The 18,345-nt window shown below is 40.4% G+C and overlaps 1 protein-coding gene across 3 annotated transcripts; it reads left to right on the forward strand.

Annotated features, from left to right (window-relative positions):
* The first annotated feature begins 437 nt into the window (after window positions 1-437).
* fes (FES proto-oncogene, tyrosine kinase) lies at window positions 438-16,969 on the forward strand. Of its 3 annotated transcripts, XM_078249767.1 has the most exons (18): window positions 441-859; window positions 2,265-2,438; window positions 3,447-3,543; window positions 3,642-3,825; window positions 4,992-5,129; window positions 5,235-5,354; window positions 5,511-5,633; window positions 6,848-7,043; window positions 8,358-8,438; window positions 9,256-9,465; window positions 9,881-10,003; window positions 10,316-10,369; window positions 11,144-11,262; window positions 11,439-11,533; window positions 11,698-11,821; window positions 16,145-16,302; window positions 16,430-16,552; window positions 16,712-16,969. In XM_078249767.1, the coding sequence occupies exons 1-18, from the start codon at window positions 635-637 to the stop codon at window positions 16,852-16,854; spliced, it is 2,487 nt and encodes an 828-aa protein (XP_078105893.1). In that variant the 5' UTR covers window positions 441-634; the 3' UTR covers window positions 16,855-16,969. The 3 variants fall into 3 exon arrangements, with proteins under 3 accessions (XP_078105914.1, XP_078105901.1, XP_078105893.1); XM_078249788.1 differs by lacking the exons at window positions 16,430-16,552; window positions 16,712-16,969 and adding an exon at window positions 14,673-14,725 and having other exon boundaries at window positions 438-859; window positions 16,145-16,283; XM_078249775.1 differs by lacking the exon at window positions 8,358-8,438 and having other exon boundaries at window positions 440-859.
* The last annotated feature ends 1,376 nt before the right edge of the window (window positions 16,970-18,345 follow it).

The raw sequence follows: 18,345 nt of genomic DNA on the forward strand, positions 1-18,345 counted from the left end.
GTAGGGTGAGGCTGGGTACAGTTTAATCTATGTACATACAATTCAGAATCAGCAAACTAACATCAGCTAAAAACTAGAAATAAAAGTATGTGTTAAAAAGTACAATATTTGCCTCTGAAATGCAATGAAGTACAAGTATATAGTAACATAAAATGGAAATAGTGCTGAATAAAGTCCTTTGTTACGTTGTACTCTTAAAAGGATCTCTTGTTTCTGATGCACGCATATAGCTAAGGATGAACAATAGTGGCCATAATGTAACATAAGCTCAGTGCTCAGCCTTCAGCTTCCACCTGTCTGTTGGTTGTTTATGTATTTTAGTTGGATATTTTATACATTTGCAACAGTGGTTAGTTTTAGAGTTAGAGTTAGAATTACCAGCACAAACACATTCAGACAGACATGAGGAAGTGCTGCCTTTTATGAACCGCTGTACTTTGTTTTGTTCTCACAGGGAAGTGAAAGCTGCCTTTGGCCACAGAGAAATGATAGCTACGACTCTTGGTCATTAACAGCTCACTGCTGCAGCTCACTGCTCCTCCGTTTCTGTCCCACTCATGAGAACGAAAAGGTGCTAAAGGACTAACTGCTGACATCAAATCCTCGGCAGAGAGGAAAGTTGAAATATTCAGAGATGGGTTTTGGAGAGGACCTGCGGTGCCCCCAGGCACATGCAGCTGTGATACGGCTGCTGGACTCAGAGCTTCACCTGATGGAGGTCATGAAGAAGTGGATGGGTCAGCGGGCCAAGAGTGAGCGGGAGTTTTCAGTGCAGCTGCACCACATGGCTGCCCTGGCGGAGAAGCTGGACCGGCCTCAGCCTGGTGCAGGACAGGACTACATCAGCCAGCTCAACAAGGTGAGGTCTTAAAGATCACTCTGCAGCTCTATCATCAACTGATCATCACTGACCACCAGTCATTTAAGTGGAAGAAAGCCACTGCATAATGCAAGTGTGTGAATTAATTTGTTTTCATAATTAAGGTGAGGTATAGTGCTTCCCATATAATTAATTGAAATCGATTTGCCTCCATCCCTCCGAAAAATATTTGTATTCAATTGTTTGTGCAACAAAAAGTTTTTTTTTACCTGTCCAAAAAACACCCATATATTCTAATGTCATTGTGTGCATGTGGGTGCAATATGCAAAGTACACTGTCTGTGATGGCCGAATGTATCCCAAAATAAATCTTTAAAAGTCATTTTTCTTAATTTCTTTGAGGTACTAATAAAACTAAGAGAGGTTTTGCTTACATATAGTAAATGGACTGTATTTATAGTATACAGTAGTTACCAATAAATCTGACCTCAACCTTTTTTCCTAGTTCTAGTTTTTCTAGATCAAATCCAAATAAGAGAACACTTAGGGAGCGCATATAGTGATCTTTGGTGTTTTTTGCCCCCAACGTCTCCTCTCAGGCAGTGCGGCAATGGTTATGTTTAGGGTTAAGATTAGGGTTAGCTGCCTGGAAGGCGCCGTTGGAGGCAAAAAACACCATCGAGCATAGTACCATCACTAGTGCTGCACAATCCTCTGAATTTGATCCTAAAAAAGAAAATACTTGTTTTTTATCTGCATGGATTCAGAGCTATATCTGATCATCACATCTACATGGATGTCAGACTCATGACCTTTAAGTTACAACCAGTAAAATGTGTCATGATGCTGTACGTGCTACCTGTGTGTGAAATGCCAACATTTTATAATAATACAAATGTTTTGTAATTCACTTAGAATATATCCTAAATTTGGTTGCAATTTCCCAATGCTTTCATGAATTATTGCAAACTATGTTAAACAAGTCATGTTTATAAATGCAACCAGTTATAGAAAGCATTATTACATTAATAGAAAATGAGAAAGAAAAGTGCAGAAGTTTTTTGTGGTCACCAAATATCGAGAAATGGTAACAAAGAGTTTGTAAAAATAAAATAAAAAATTAAATGGTTGATAATGAATATAGGTGGCTATGGGTGTATACAATAAAGATAGGTGCAGGTTGGACCAACATAATCCCAGAAAACAATTCTGCACCTTACAGTTCAGGATTTATGAGCAAAATACATAAAGTGCTTTTTATATAAGCCACTTGTTTTGGCCCATTGACTGACTTTCATCAAATTTTATTGAAATTGAGTATTTTTGAGATACATGCTAAATCAGAAACAAACAAGTCCAAACGGAGGTTAAACATGTGGAGGACGGTTGATCTCTTGTTTGAATGACCTGTCTCCCTGACCTTTGTTCCCTGTCTGTCTGTCAGTCATGGGGAGTGCTGGTCTCTCAGACGGACTACTTCAGTCAGGTGATGAAGAAGCGCTCTGAGGATCTGCTGAATGGTCCCATCAGCAAACTGACGCTGCTCATCAGAGACAAACAGCAGCTCCGCAAAACCTACGCAGAGCAGTGGAACCTGCTGAGGCAGGAGCTCAGCAAGGTGTGTGACTAACATACGCGCACACACACACACACACACACACACACACACACACACACACACACACACGCGCACGCAAAAAAAATGCTACTACTTTCTATTATCATCCATATCTCAACTGTCATGAAGAAATACTTCCTTCATTTTGCAACCACTGTTGGACTTTTGAAATGGCACGTCAACACAGAGGTAACTGTGTTCAAGAGTTTAATGTTATGTCAAAGTCAATGTCATCATCACCGCCATCTGGTCCTTTTTCTTGACGCTCTGGCATTTTCAAATGACAGCAAACATATCTAATGGACATTATGTGTACAAAAAAAGTCATAGTAGTCATATAATTATTCTTAGTCACAATGCAGTCTACATGGAGTGCTGCTTGGGTGTGTAGAAACTCAACATGACATGATTCTTATAAGAAAAAAGGAAGAAGTTGTTTCTCGATATCATCTTAACATGCAGAAGTGGATTGCAGTGGCAGCATTATAGGAAGCAGTTGAATGAAATGAGGTTCAATAGACTGGAAAGAGTGCCTGCAAATGCATTTTGATGCAATCTCAAACTGTTGGCTGCCCCAAATGTTTTTATTACACAATTACATCAGGAAAATTATGTGTTCATTTTCAGTGATCCATACTGGGTTGCAATTTGGCCGTCTAGCACATAGTTTCATTTTTATTGTGCAGACGGCAACTTTGGTTTTGTGTGAATTGTGTGGTACAACAGATAGATTTTATGTTGTGATTGTGAATAAACAATAATATCAGAAGTAGCGTTTTGAAGTATTGGCACCAGCAACCCACAAAGGACAGATCATTTCCTCTAACTTCTTTTCTCATGTTTCATTTTCTTCTGCAGTGAAACTTAACAGAGCCAGTGTCCACTTCCTGTCTCATGTAGTGCTCCGACTCTGTGAGGCAGCTTTTAACCATACAAATAGGTCCTCTGAATAACAGACATTTTTTAACCAAATGTTTTCCATCTGTGTGTGTCTGTGTGCTGCTTCAGGTGACCCAGACAGAGCTGGAGAAGCTGAAGAGCAGCTACAGACAGGCAGTGAAAGAGGTAACTCAGGCTAAGAGGAAGTACCAGGAGGCCAGTAAAGGTGAGAATCACTTATCTGAACATCAGTTTCACACTGATGTATGTATATCCATCATGACATAATGTGTTGTCCCCCTTCCTGTATGTGTGTGTATGCAGATAAAGAGCGAGACAAGGCTAAAGAGCGTTACATAAAGGCTTCACTGAAACTCCACAAGCTGCATAACGAGTATGTGCTGTCTGTGCGAGCTGCTCAAGTTTACCATCAGCACCACTACAGTCAGATCCAGCCAGCGCTGCTCAGTGCACTACAGACTCTGCAGCAGGAGATGGTGCTCATACTGTAAGATGCAACTACTACACTGTGTGTGTGTGTGTGTGTGTGTGTGTGTGTGTGTGTGTGTGTGTGTGTGTGTGTGTATGTGAATAACATTATTTTACAGTGGTTCTATTTACTGTTTTTCTGTTTCCATTTAGTTCTAGTCTGATATCCATTCATACACACACAATACATATAAGAGCAATGCCAACTTCAAAAGCACATTTTAATTAATTAAATACCACAGTTCATGCACATGTTTTCCCCTATTAAATGACAACTGCACAATAAGTTGTATTTTTTTTTAATCAGCGTTAATAATATGTTAGTCTCGCTTTGCCAGACTCTCCTCCAAAGCGCGCTGAAGGAGGGTCTGGCTACTCCACAGCATTCGGGGATGGGAGGAAAACGTGCTCTGGTTTAATGACATTTCTTTAAACCAATCAGAATCGTCATGGGCGGTGCTAAACTCCGCACAGAGCCGCTGCAAAATAGTTGTGCGAGAGAAAACTCAGATTGGACAGATAGTCTAGCTAGCTGTCTCAATTTACCATGCTGAGATCTGAGGAGCAGTTAACCATAGTCCTCATTAATCCACCAAATTTAAAATTCCAACAAAAGAAAGCGGAAGGAAACGTAAAATACACGCATCTGGCGGAATTTCCTGCGGCACCGGAGCAATCCCCGAAGTGGAACGCGAAGGATATAGACTAATATGTTAACATTTGGTCATGCAGTTGAGAGTAGTAAATGTTTTGACAGTTTTTCCTTGTTTGTGCATTCACAAAACTTAGATATAAAAAACCCAAAAGATTACTTTAATAAGGTTTGAAGATCAAAATGGAAATTATCTGAATTTAGTAGTTTCATGCATTGAATAAATGACAGTCTGCTGAACACAGAGTTTGTAAAACAGGCCCTGCTTGAAACAAAACAAAAATGACAAGAATTCAAACATCAAAATGTTTACTGTGATGGACTGCTTACTTCAGGCAAGTCTCTCAAAGTAGATTTTCATAACACTGATATAAATCAACCTGCAACCAACCAACCTGTACATTCTTATGTTGTGCTTTGGAAAAATGCAATGTATGTGATTTAAATTTGTCTTAAACTTGCAAAGATGGTCCTTGAAAACACTGATTTTGTATTATTCTGTTTTCATGCGACACCCCTGACCTCCGAACCAGAAAGGAGATCCTGCAAGAGTATTTCGACATCTCCACTCTCCTCGATCACGAAGTGGTGCGGATCCACAGGGAGATATCTTCTGCTCTAACGGCCATTGATCCTCAAAGAGAATATGAGAGCTTCATCCAACAGAACAGGTAGACTGAGGAAAAACTTCTTCTCAGAAGGCAACAATGCAGTCATGAAAGCTAACCCTGCAGAGCGATGATACTGTGCGTGTGCACGCGTGTGTGTGTTTGTAGATCTGTAGGCGAGACTCCTGCTTGTGCAGAGTTTGATTGTAGTCTTCTAGAAGACACTGAGCAGCTACATCCCAGAGAGATTGAACTGAACAACCTCACGCTTGAGACAGTCCAGCACAAGTGAGAACAAACAACACGTTTTCATCCAGATGACTGAACTCTACTTTCCTTTGTACTGTCTCAACTGTTCTTTTTTACCTCCTATTTCCTCTGACTGTATGTTTAGCATTAATTACTTCCTCTCTACACGTTATTTCTCCGTCTCCTTTCTCCTAGACTGACTGCGGTAGAGGAGGAGCTGCTGGATCTGGCTCAGACTCTGGGCTCCCAGCAGGCCTCGGTCGATCAGCTGGAGCTGGAGCTGGACGCTGAGCGGGAAGGTGTCAAAAAGGGCCAGAGGTGAGCGGACCAAAGTCACAAGCATAGAATCAATGATGCTCTTATGTTGTCTTCAGAGGTCACAGAGGAGGATTTTAAAATAAAAACACACACACTTTGGTAGCCGTGAAGATAAATTACTGTAGTTTGCCTCTGCAGGCAGTCCTTCCCATCGGGAGAACTTAGTGTGCTCTTGGCTGGGCAACAGCAATAACCAGTACGGTCTCAGGGGGCTGTACCTGCCTTATGAATTACAGTACCATGCAGCTATATGGTCAGAGTTATGGAGCTCGATTCTCTCATCTGTCTTGGTTGATGAGGTTGTCTGAAGGTGTTAGGGTTTGCAGTCCTGTGGGAGTGATAGAGTCATTAACAAGCTCCTGGAGGACAACTGGAAACAATGTATTTATAAGCAAAAGGTTAATACCTTTGAAGGAGCAGCTGGGGAGCACATATGGTGGTGGTGGTGTTCGTGAGGTGAGTAGAGGTTACGCTGCCCTTTGGTTTGTATTTTGAAGAAACATTTTGTAAATCAACAGTGACATGCTGTATGAGGTTGAACTAGCGTGACCTTTTGTAGCTGAGAATCTGTTAACTTGAGGAAACTGAAAAATGAATGCTTCTGTAGTTCCTACTAACCATCACTCTGAGATCATAAAAACGTATTGCTTTATATATATTCAGTTTACTTATCATATAGTGTATGTATATAAAGCAATAATTCTCACGTTTAAAGAGCTTTGGCAGTTTTGCTTGAAAAATGACTGCAACAAGTAATTATTATCCGAATAGTTGCTGATTAATTGCCTTTCAATCTATTCATCATTTCAGCTCTAATCAAGTTATCCCAAACTAACTGACTCACTGAACACATTGGGCAAATAGTATTTTTGCAGCATATAAGGATCTCAGCATTTAAAAAAAAAATGTATTGGTTCACCTCACTAGCAGAACTCTTTGGTCATTTTAAGATTTACTGGTATCACATGCTGAAATCCGGGGCGGACTAAGTTGTTGCTAGAGAAGCCTTCTTACTGACTGCATAAGTCAACAGGAAGCATCTGCAAACCTATTTGCACAGACAGACCTCTTATTGATGTCTGTGTGGCCTTTCTGTCTATTCTGTCACTTGTATTGCTTTATTGACTTGTGCAACCCTTTATGTTGCTCACACTGAAAAGGCCCACACAAATATTCACCCTCCCTGATGTACTGTTGCTCTCTGTTTCGTCCAGAGTCTATCAGTTCAGCAAGAGACATGCGATGGAGGAGTGCCGGCATCAGGTTGCTTTGTCTCAGGGTGTTAGAGCCAAGCTGGAGGTTCAGAGGCTTATTCTGAAGGAGAAACTGGACCAGCTGGGCTCCAAAGAACCTCCCTGTGCTCTGAAGCTGGACCCAGACACCATCTCACTTCTGTCCAACACAAGCAACGTATGTTCTCTCTGCAGGAGTCTTTGTAACTGTTGCCTTTTTTAAGCTCCTAATCTAATTAGAGAATTAAGCCATACTAATTTCGGTGATCCTATCACTTTTCCTCTAGCGTCACCAGCAGTTTGACCATTTTGGTATTTAGTGACATGTCTCGACAACTATTGGATGGATTACCAAGATATTTGGTACAGATATTCATGTTCCCCAAAGGATCCTCTGATTTTTCTCCGAGTGCCACCATCAGGTTGAATGGAATTTTCCAATATTTTGGTTTATGAGCAAATACCTCCAAAACTAATGACAATGCCATCAGTCTCAGCTGTACTTGTGCTAATTAGCAAATGTTAGCATGCAAACACGTTAAACTAAGATGGTAAAAATAGGTATGGCATGGTATAAGCATTATATCTGCTTAACACCAGCATGTTAACCTTGTCACCATAAGCATGCTAGCATGTTTGCTGACAATAACAATTAGTTCAAAGCATTGCTGTGCAAAAGTACCACCTCCCCAGACCAGAGATCTTTAACAGGGGGTCCGTGACCCCTCTGGGTCCTCAGAGTTACTGCAGGGGGGGCCACCAAATTATCTTTAAAAAATAATTTTTTTAAAGTTTTTTTTTTCAAAAATGAAATATGTCTGAAAATATACATCGAGATGAATCTAACATATTAAGTAATAGCAAAGATAAATTGGCCTATTTGTGAAAAAAAAACATATTGGAGATAAGCTTACTATAGGTAAGGTAGGCACTATGGTAGCCGTACAGTTAGGCTTATAGATTCACTGTGCCTTACACATGTATGTTAAACGTTAAAACATGTTGTATAAATAATATCCATTTATTTTCATCCATTCGGCCCAGTTTAATATGCAACTCAATTGTTTACAATATATGCAGTAGAGATCCCTACTCAGCCTAAAAAACGTTGAAGACCCCTGCTGTAGACTTTTAGTCTTTGATTTTGTCAAAATGTCCTACCATCTCATGTAAGTTGAGTCCACACCTTTGTTTTGTACTGCAGTTATTCTTGTAACAAATCAATTGGATATTAAGTTAACCCATAATCAAACCCTGCTTTATTACTAAACAACTCTTTGTAACTGGACTACCAAATAGATAATCATTTCATAATAGCCTTGCAAGTCTTTTAAGTACGTATTCTGCATGTTTTGCAATCTGAAGAGGGAGAAGAAAAACAAGGGGGGAGCGCATAACAGATAGTAACAGGAGAGAGATAAAATAATTTTTTTGCCAGTAATTATATATTTTATTGACAACATGATGTGCTCTGGATCTTTTCTTTTATCAGGACCACAGCCTATCTTCTTCCAAACCCCTCATGGACGGGATCGTAAACAATCTGAGTAGCCTGTTTAAACCCAAATGGGAGGTAGGTTAAACACTGATTTACAATCAAGTCACGAAACAATGACAGATACAAGTGGTTATACTAAATTGTTTGGCATCACACACGGAACAATACCTGTTTCTCAGTATGTTGTTGAAGACATTTTAAAAGGAAGGACACTTTAACTGCAGTGTGTTTTTGTGCACTCAAAGCTCTTACCACAAAACAAGCAATTCATCATGTTTTGGAGAACGTGTATCCACTGCACGGCTGAGCTCACTCAGGGACATTATCTTTCTTTGGGGTCTTGTGCTCCTGAAAGCACTGTTGGACTTAATGAGATCATCTTTGTCGGGTCAAAGTCACTACTTTCAAAATTATCCCTGACCTTAAACTTTACTAAAAGTTTACTTCTCAGGCAGCAAGTTTACATTTCATTGTTTTATCATCGCTGAGAGATGGAGCTATGACCCAGCTATGCTGCACACAAACTCTCTACAGGAAAGGGCCATCAATGTGCAATCAATCTTTCAGTTTTTAATTTCAGAAAGATAAAATCACTATGTTCATGCTATAAAAGATCATCTTGAGCAAGTTAGTGTCTGGACTTCAAGCCTAAATTATCTGCTGTTTTTCTTTAAGTGTGAACTACTTCTTGCTCTCCGACTCTCTCTCTCCAACCCTGTGGTTCCCTGGAGGCATGGAAAGTGGTGCGGTTAGACTTTAAAGTATAACAGACTCTTCTTTGAAGTATCTCCGTATATTCTCTGCAGAATCACCCTAAAAATCCATCCTTCCATCACTTCTTATTGTTTTATTTTTCATATCAGCTTTAAAGATTCTGTTTTTCTCTCTCCAGGTGCTCCCCGCCCTCATCCCGGTGCACGAGGTGGATCGACCTCTTGGGCAGCAGGACTGGTACCACGGAGCCATTCCCAGACTGGAGGTCCAGCAGCTGCTGAAGAATGACGGAGATTTCTTGGTGAGGAAGAGTCAAGAGAAAGAGGGTTATGTGCTCTCTGTGCAATGGGAAAGATCCTGCAAGCATTTCCTCATTCAGAACACGGATGTAAGTAAACGAATAGACCAAAACACTTTTGTATAGAGTTATAGAAGTACATTTTACAGTTATGTGTTTCTGTGTGCGATTTACATCATGTTTTGAATATGTATGCACATTTTCAATTGAACCAGACCACTGATACTGCAAAAAAAAAAGAAAAGAAATTTGATGTACTGTTTCCTTCCCAATTTGGTTTATTTAAGTTATGTTATGTGAGCATGCGGCTATATGTTTTCTTCTGTGAATTAAATAGAGGTTTAGATGTTTAGAATGAAAACAAATCAAGTATTTAAACAATCTAACAATTTAAAAGTCTATTTTGTTAAATATGTTTTTTTCATTATGTCGTCGAGATTTTCTGCTTCCTGTATGTTTGCACATTGGTTCACGCCTGTAAATACTTTTCCATCCGTGTCAGTAGAATTTGTACCGTCTGGATGGAGAAAGCTTCCACAGTATCCCACAGCTGATCCATTATCTGCTGTCCTCACATCAACACATCACCAAGAAGTGTGACATAGTGCTGAATAAACCTGTACTGAAGGTACTGCTGTAACACACACACACACACACACACACACACACACACACACACACACACACACACACACACACACACACACACACACACACACACACACAAACACAAACGCACTGACCCTAAAAAGGCTGTAACACACAATTTAAACATACTATTAAAGTGCTTCCATAGTCGTCACAGATGAGCACACATGGAAACTTAAACTTACTCACTCTTAAGTTCTCTTCCCTCATAGTTTCCCTCCACCCTTTCTGGTGTCACAGTTTAAAACAGCACTACTATGCATCTCTTATTGTTCATTTCTAACCCCATTAGGACAAGTGGGTCATGGAACATAATGATATTATCTTGGGACCCTTCATTGGACGGGTAGGTAAACTTGTAGGTAAAACATCTGTTGACAGAAACGTAAAAGTGAAGTGATAAAAACAATTTTTTATTCATTGCTTTTTATTACGCCTATTAGCTAAATTATCCATGAGTAGTGTGTCTAAGTATTTGCCTGTATCTGATTCAGATCTCTCAAAATGTTGTGAACATATTTGCATGAACCTTAGTGGGAAGTATGGTTGAGGGGCAAGGAAGACCTGCTTAATGAGTCACAATAATTTGCTTTAAAATTTCAATTCAGTATCTTCCAAAGTTACTGTCTTTTTAGTACAAACTTCCTATTTTCAGCTGTGGCTCAGCAAGCAAACACCTTCCTTGGAAATACAAAAAGAGGGAATCTATAATATTATATATTATAGATGTCTGATATTAGCTGCAGCTCAAAATAGGAAGTCATTTTTCCACTGAAGGAGAACTGTAGATTTAGTCCCCCATCACTCACTTTGAAATCACTTTAAGAAGGGCTTTCTTCCTGGCCGGTATGGGCAGGAGGAACAGTTACAGCAACCAATAACCCTTTCTTTTAAACTATCCTACAAATTTACCCCCCCTGCCAATTTTAAATAGTTTCTATAGTTTGAAAACGTAAGTTATAATAAAAAGTTATAATTGATGTACACGTTTATCTCCTATTTCATCTTAAATTGTCATAAAATTGTGCACATATGGTAACAATCCGTCAAGAAAAATTGTTAACTTTGGATTAGAAAAGAGTGTTAAAAAAAAGAAAGTAATCATGTTCGTACTACACAGGGTAACTTTGGAGAAGTGTACAGTGGCCGTTTACGCTCTGATAACACTCCTGTAGCAGTGAAATCCTGTAAAGAGAACCTGGCCCCAGAGCACAAGAGTAAGTTCCTGATGGAAGCCAGGTAAGTACACACCCATGGACGCATGTGCGCACACACACACACACACACACACACACACACACACACACACACACACACACACACACACACACACACACACACACACACACACACACACACACACACACACACACACACACACACACACACACACACACCTCTCCTATGCTGTCCAGGATCCTGAAGCAATACGACCATCCTAACATTGTGAAGCTGATAGGAGTGTGCACTCAGAAACAGCCCATCTACATCATCATGGAGCTCGTTCAAGGTAAATATGATCCTGTTAGACTCTAGCTTTATATCTCTTAGCTTGTTTACCCAACAGCTTCAAGCTTTATTCTACTAATATTGTTTCCCTGCTTTGTTTCTCTATCATCACTCTCTTTATATGTATGTATTTGTGTGTGTACGTGTGTGTGCACATTTCATAAGGTGGGGATTTTCTATCCTTCTTACGGCATGAAGGTCACAATCTGAAGCCTAAGATGTTGGTCAAAATGACAGAAAATGTAGCATCTGGCATGGAGTTCCTGGAGAGCAAGAAATGTATCCACAGGTTGGTCAATCAATAAATCAATATTTGTACAATATAATATGATTTTATACAATATTTCATACAAATATAATCGTTTTATAAAATATTGGCCTTATATAATATTGTATTTGTGTAGGTCTAATCATTAAATCAGGAACAGGTAATATTGTGACTTTGTATAATTTAAGTCAGAGACACATCAAGGTTTTCACCATTTATAGTGTTACGGTTGTGCAGTTAGATTTGGCAACAGAAAGATCTGAGTCAGAGCAGCAACAAGGATCCCCACCTAGCTAAATTAATCCATATGAATGTCCCACGTAGTGTATATTTTTGGTGAACTTAAAAAATATACACTAAAGTATAACTTCCTCGATTAATATTATTATTATTTTAACCCAAACAATGATCTTTTCCTTAACCTAACCAAGTAGTTTTGGTGCCTAAACCTAACCAAACTGCGACCGTTTCAAGGGTGTATCATGTAGTAGGCGTGTCCTGAAGTACTGTGCACCTACAGTCAGAGATAGACCTACGTTGAATTTCAGGCGGTTGACCAATAGCAAGCTCATTCACTTGAAGAGCTTTATTTTTGTTCTTGCCCTCCTGATTACTTTTTATTGAACAAAATGGTGTGCAATGGTAAACAAAATGCCAGCGGGAAGAAAACACAACAGTAAAAAAATAGATAGAGATTGTGACCGACTAGCGCAAGCCCGGCTGGGCTGGCTAGCGGGTTAACGGTTGGCTCACCAGCTCCAGCAAACTTACAAACTAGCCCTGCAGATAGTCACTATGTCACCAGCCCCACCAATGTTTTGTGGACGAGCTTTTTGGTGTGACTGATGCTTTAAAGTGAAGAGTTTCTTGTTATTAAGATTGGTCTAACAACACTGAATGAATATGATTGTACGTTATTAACTGTTAGCTAAACAGCGAATGAGCCACAGATGGCAAAGCATGATTGAAACAAGTAATGCTAATCAGCTTATGGATCACAATTTCATTTCCCCACCTGAACTAACACAATGCTTGATATTGAAAATGTATTATACAATCTAATACATAACAAAGATATTTATAACAAAACCAACATACAAACTAACACAAAGAAGCGTCGTTAAATCAGCCAACTATGTGGTGAATCTAAACACGCAGGAAAGACAACATAAAGCACAGTAGAGCAGTATGTAAGACAACAAGACAAATAATTGTTCAAAATGCATTAGTTGCATGTAAAAAAAAAATGTTTATGTTACATAAAGTATGATGTAGTTTTCACAAGAACAAGTGTGAATCAAGCTGCAGGCAGATGGATCTTAAAGTATTTATGGTAGGCCTACATAATACAGAACATAATTTACTTCCCTAACATTCTTGTTATCCACCTGCACTTTCCCCGCAGCACTACATGTTGATTTAGCAGCTAAACAGTTGATTTAAAGTGAGGGATAAAACGTTTTATTGATTAACTGATAGCTGTTGTGTCCTTGAAGAGGAAGCAGAAAACATGCTCTGCTGGCTGACCTACAATTTTTCCACTTGAATAACAAAGACAGAACAACCATTAGTTTAGCAGCGCATAACATTACCTTATAGCATGTTCAGAGAGCTACGGCGCAGTTGTGTTTAAAAAATGAATTAAAAAATTAGACACAGCGTAATAAGCGCCAACGTGTGGTGGAAGATGGGTAGTGACTGCTGTCCTGACTTCTGTTGGATTTTAGTCCACAGAAAAGCACCTTGACTGTCCTAGTAATTTTATAATATATATGTTATTCCACAGGTCCATAAGAAGAACAGGCTGCCTCTCTATACTTGTTTGTCCTAACTGTTGGTAGTAGAATGGTAGACAGTGACGTAACAAGCCAACACCGGGCCCCTAAGCAGGATTATCAAGGCGGGCCCCCCTACTACAGCACGTGATGACGGCGCAATGTCCACGAGTAGGTTACCATCAATAGGACAGGATAGGATCATAGAGACACAGCATATAAGAGATGAGATGACTGACAAAATCAGGAGTAGCCTGCGCGCACCACAACAACAACAAAAAAACACTGGTGAATGCGCACCATAACACATGAAAAAACACACAAGGGCAGTCCCTCCAGGATTTCGTGGCCTTTTTTTTAGATTGTTGCGGACCAAAATGCCTGATTGAAAGTAATAACTTATTAAATGAATCAAAAATAAAAAATTAAAAAATTAAAAAAAAAAGTGTAGCTGTCCTCAATTTAGGTCATCCTGTACGTCTCATCTCCGGTTTTTCCTGCATCCACCGTGTGTGTGTGTGTGTGTGTGTGTGTGTGTGTTTGTGTCAGTCGCGTGGGGAACTCAGCAGCTCCGCCCGCTGCAGAGATCAGACAGCAGCAGCTTTCACTGACTTTAGAGTGAAAAAACGTTACCGCGTACATTGATGTTAAAATGTTTACAGGTTGGCAGGATGGTCTGAAATGTTCTGCACGGTCTTTCGTTGTACGTTTTGTTGGTAAATGTGAGATGTTCGAGTCACAAACGTGAAGAGAACGGTCTCTGAAACAAGGAAATTAATTTGACCCGTTCTCACTCTCGCTTGGTCAGTGGCCAAATGCGATAGGGGGCCCCGGCTGTCAATCAATAGCTCCAGTAACGCGGGCCCCTGATTGGTCCGGGCCCGTAAGCGTCGCTTACCCTGCTTACCGATAGTTACGCGTCTGATGGTAGAAGAGGCAGTCAACTTAATATGAAGGTGTAAAACCATTTAGAGCCTCGTACATTCTTGTTTACCGGTAGGCTAATAACAGGATTTTAAAATCAGCTGTAAAGGAGACAGGGAGGAAATGCAAGGATGCTGACATGGCTGTGATGATTCTTTTTGAACATTTTGTAGGAAAACCATGGAGGAAAACTGGTTCACAACCTCTAAAGACTGTGGATCTCAAAGTGAGCAGGAGCTGATTATAAAGATCAAACGTGGTTTTGTACGTAATCTAGAAACATAAAATATTTACGGTGGCCCTGAAGTGCAAATCACAACAGCAAATAGAAAAAACGCAACAGCAAATCATAAAACACAACGGCAAATAGGAAAACACAACGGCAAATATGAAAACACAACAGCAAATAGAAAAAACGACAGCAAATCATAAAACACAACGGCAAATAGGAAAAGACGACAGCAAATATAAAAACACGACAGCAAATATGAAAACACTTCAATAAATCATAAAACACAACGGCAAATAGGAAAACACGACAGCAAATAGGAAAACACGACAGCAAACATGAAAACACGACAGCAAACAGAAAAACACGACAGCAAATCATAAAACACAACGGCATTAACTTCTACCGGAAAAGGTAGGGCCTATCTAGAGGAGAACGGACCCTCCTGATTGGACAGACGGACTGTCTCTCTATTAAAAGTAGGCGCGTTTAGGTGTTAAAACACAGACAGTCCGTCTGTCCAATCAGGAGGGTCCGTCCTCTGCTAGCTAGGCCCTACCTTTTCCGGTAGAAGTTAATGCCGTTGTGTTTTAATATTTCTTGAAGTGTTTTCATGTTTGCTGTCGTGTTTTCATATTTGCTGTCGCGTTTTCCTATTTGTTGTCATGTTTTCCTATTTGCTGTCGTTTTCATATTTGTTGTCGTGTTTCCCTATTTTCTGTCGTGTTTTCCTATTTGCCGTTGTGTTTTCCTATTTGGCGTTGTGTTTTATGATTTGCTGTTGCGTTTTTCTATTTTCTGTTGTGTTTTCATATTTGCTGTCGTGTTTCCCTATTTTCTGTCGTGTTTTCCTATTTGCCGTTGTGTTTTCCTATTTGCCGTTGTGTTTTCCTATTTGCCGTTGTGTTTTATGATTTGCTGTTGCGTTTTTCTATTTGCTGTTGTGATTTGCACTTCAGGGCCACTGTAAATATTGCTTTCAAAACATTATTAAAAGTAAGAGATCAAGAATATGTTGTCCATTTGAAATGATGCAACCTCAAATGGAACTGTTTAGGGGATCAGTGAGTGGGAGTGATTGCGGCATCAGTGGAGGATGTCTGTGTTCCGGGGAAGACATGAGGTTGTGACACCCAGCTCATTACAGGAGCACTGTGCGATTTGCCCAGCGGGGACCGATTAGAAAGCAGACTGCTGGCAGATGCTCAGCCTCTTAACGCTGCATGTCAAACTGCTTCATGCAACACTAGAGACATGAGAAGAATGCCTGTTCTCTCACTCACTTTAGTCTGTTCTCTTGCTGTTTCTCATTTTTTACATACAGAGCATGATGCTTTTGTGTCTCTTTCGTATCCATTTTTCATGCATACATGCCACTTACATCTTTATCCCTCTGTCTTGTTGTCTTTTTTTAAGGGACCTGGCAGCAAGAAACTGTCTGGTTGCAGAGCAAAATGTGGTGAAGATCAGCGACTTTGGGATGTCCCGTCAGCAAGATGATGGTGTCTACTCTGCAGAGGGCGGCCTGAGACAGATCCCTGTCAAATGGACGGCTCCTGAGGCCCTGAACTATGGTACGACACAACTTTTTCTGCCCTGCAGTCACAACCAGAAACACGTCTCCTGTTCCTCTCTGCCAGTACTCAATTAAAAACTGACAAACATGCCTTTGCTAATGTTGCCCCCTGCTGGTGTTTTTAGGTCGTTATACCAAAGAGAGTGACGTCTGGAGCTTTGGAGTCTTACTGTGGGAGACCTTCTCCATGGGAATGACGCCCTACACCAGCATGACTAACCAACAGACACGAGACGAGGTGGAGAAAGGTAAAGACTCATCAGGCTAAATAAGCCAAGTGTCAGTGTGTTTGTGTTCAGATGCCATTGAGGAAAATTCCTGCTCCTTCGTTGATTCTGACACTGATGCCTTTTCTGAACTCACAGTGTGCTAAGATGATGTCAATACCTGTCTGTGTTATGTTGCAGGATACCGTATGCCCACTCCACATGGCTGCCCTGTGGAAATCTCCAGGATTATGAACAGCTGCTGGCAGTACGACCCCAGAAATAGACCATCTTTCAAGAAACTTCGGGCTGAGCTTAGTGCCATATACAATAAAATGACATAATACAAGCCTGATTATTGGACATGCAAATAGAAAAAAAAGTGAAAAATAACTAATATTGGACCCATTTTGTTGTGGAAATAAACTTGGAATTGTGTTTTTGACTTGTAAAACATCAGTCGACCAGTGGATGGCAGCATTCTTGTTTCTTAACTTCTTGCCTTGTATGTCTGTTTTTTAATTCCTCCTCCTAAGAACAGAAGTCTTCAATCCATCTGTCTCTTTTGAGATAACACACAGGGTGCGAACTACGGGGGAGCTAGGGAGAGCTCGGCTCCCCTTAATAAGACATGGGCTTCCCTTAAAACGTGATTTGTGAAATTTTGGGGGGTCTCTAAAAATATTGACAATGTGTCATGTTGACGTGCAATTTCAGTTTTGTGTAATGTGATCATCGTGGATTATTTTGTGTAAAATTGCAAAAATATTAATTCATGTATGACGACGATTTAAACCTAATTCACAATTTATGAGTATCAAGGCGTGGCGGCGCTGCGGTGCAAATTCTACTCATGTTTAGTACATGTTAACTCAAAGATGGTCCATGGTATAGTTCGAACACTAGCTATGTTTCCATCAACACGTGTTTATCCGAATTAAGTGATATCGAATGAAAAATGCCTTATGGAAACAGTAAAATTCGATTGAATTTCATGAATATCAACTCAAAGGAAATACGTTCGGTCTTATCGGATTTTATCTTGATCGATATACGGCTTATGCAATAAACGCTGATGGAAACGTTATTTGCCGAATAAATAATGAATTGCAATTAAGTTTTAGGTCATTTTATGGTTGCAACCCGCCACAAAACGAAGAAGACGTTTTAGTTAATTTCCGCCCAGTATTTCCGCTCTGTTTGCACACATGGCGGGTGTCAACAAAGACAGATGTAAGTGGACGAACAAGGAGACGCACTACCGGGAGTGCCGACACAAATGTCCCTTATGATGCAACGATCGTCTACCACAGCCTGTAGTACGATTGATGGCCAGCCCTTTCTATTGACAAAATCCCTGTAGCCTTCAGCAGGGGGTCTAATCGGGACGTGAGTCCCGTCTATTGCGCCATACACCTGTGGCACAAGGTGTGCTCTAGAGTTACGCAGCGAGATATCATGCGCCTCATCCACTCCAGGTAGGTATATATACCTTCGCATCATCCTCGTTCGTATGGCAATGCACACGGTGTAAACACACCGGTGCACGGTGGTTTTGCTGACTCCAAACATTTCGCCTACCACTCTGTACTCTGCGCATGTAGCCAGTTTGTAGAGTGCAATGGCGATACGCTTCTCGGTTCGAATCGGAGGGCGATAGCTTGCGACATCTGGGGAAAGGGACGGGCCAAAAAAATTACACAACAGGTCAAATGTTGTCTTGGTCATCCGAAAATGCTTCAACCAAAGGGTTTCCGTGAAGTGTCTCTGAACCACGATCTCCCAGAACTGTTTGGAGCGCTGTCGTTCCCACACCACAGGCCGCCTCCGTTGTC

This window comes from Sander vitreus, chromosome 1 (assembly GCF_031162955.1).
Source record: "Sander vitreus isolate 19-12246 chromosome 1, sanVit1, whole genome shotgun sequence".
In the NCBI taxonomy this organism is placed as follows: domain Eukaryota; kingdom Metazoa; phylum Chordata; class Actinopteri; order Perciformes; family Percidae; genus Sander; species Sander vitreus.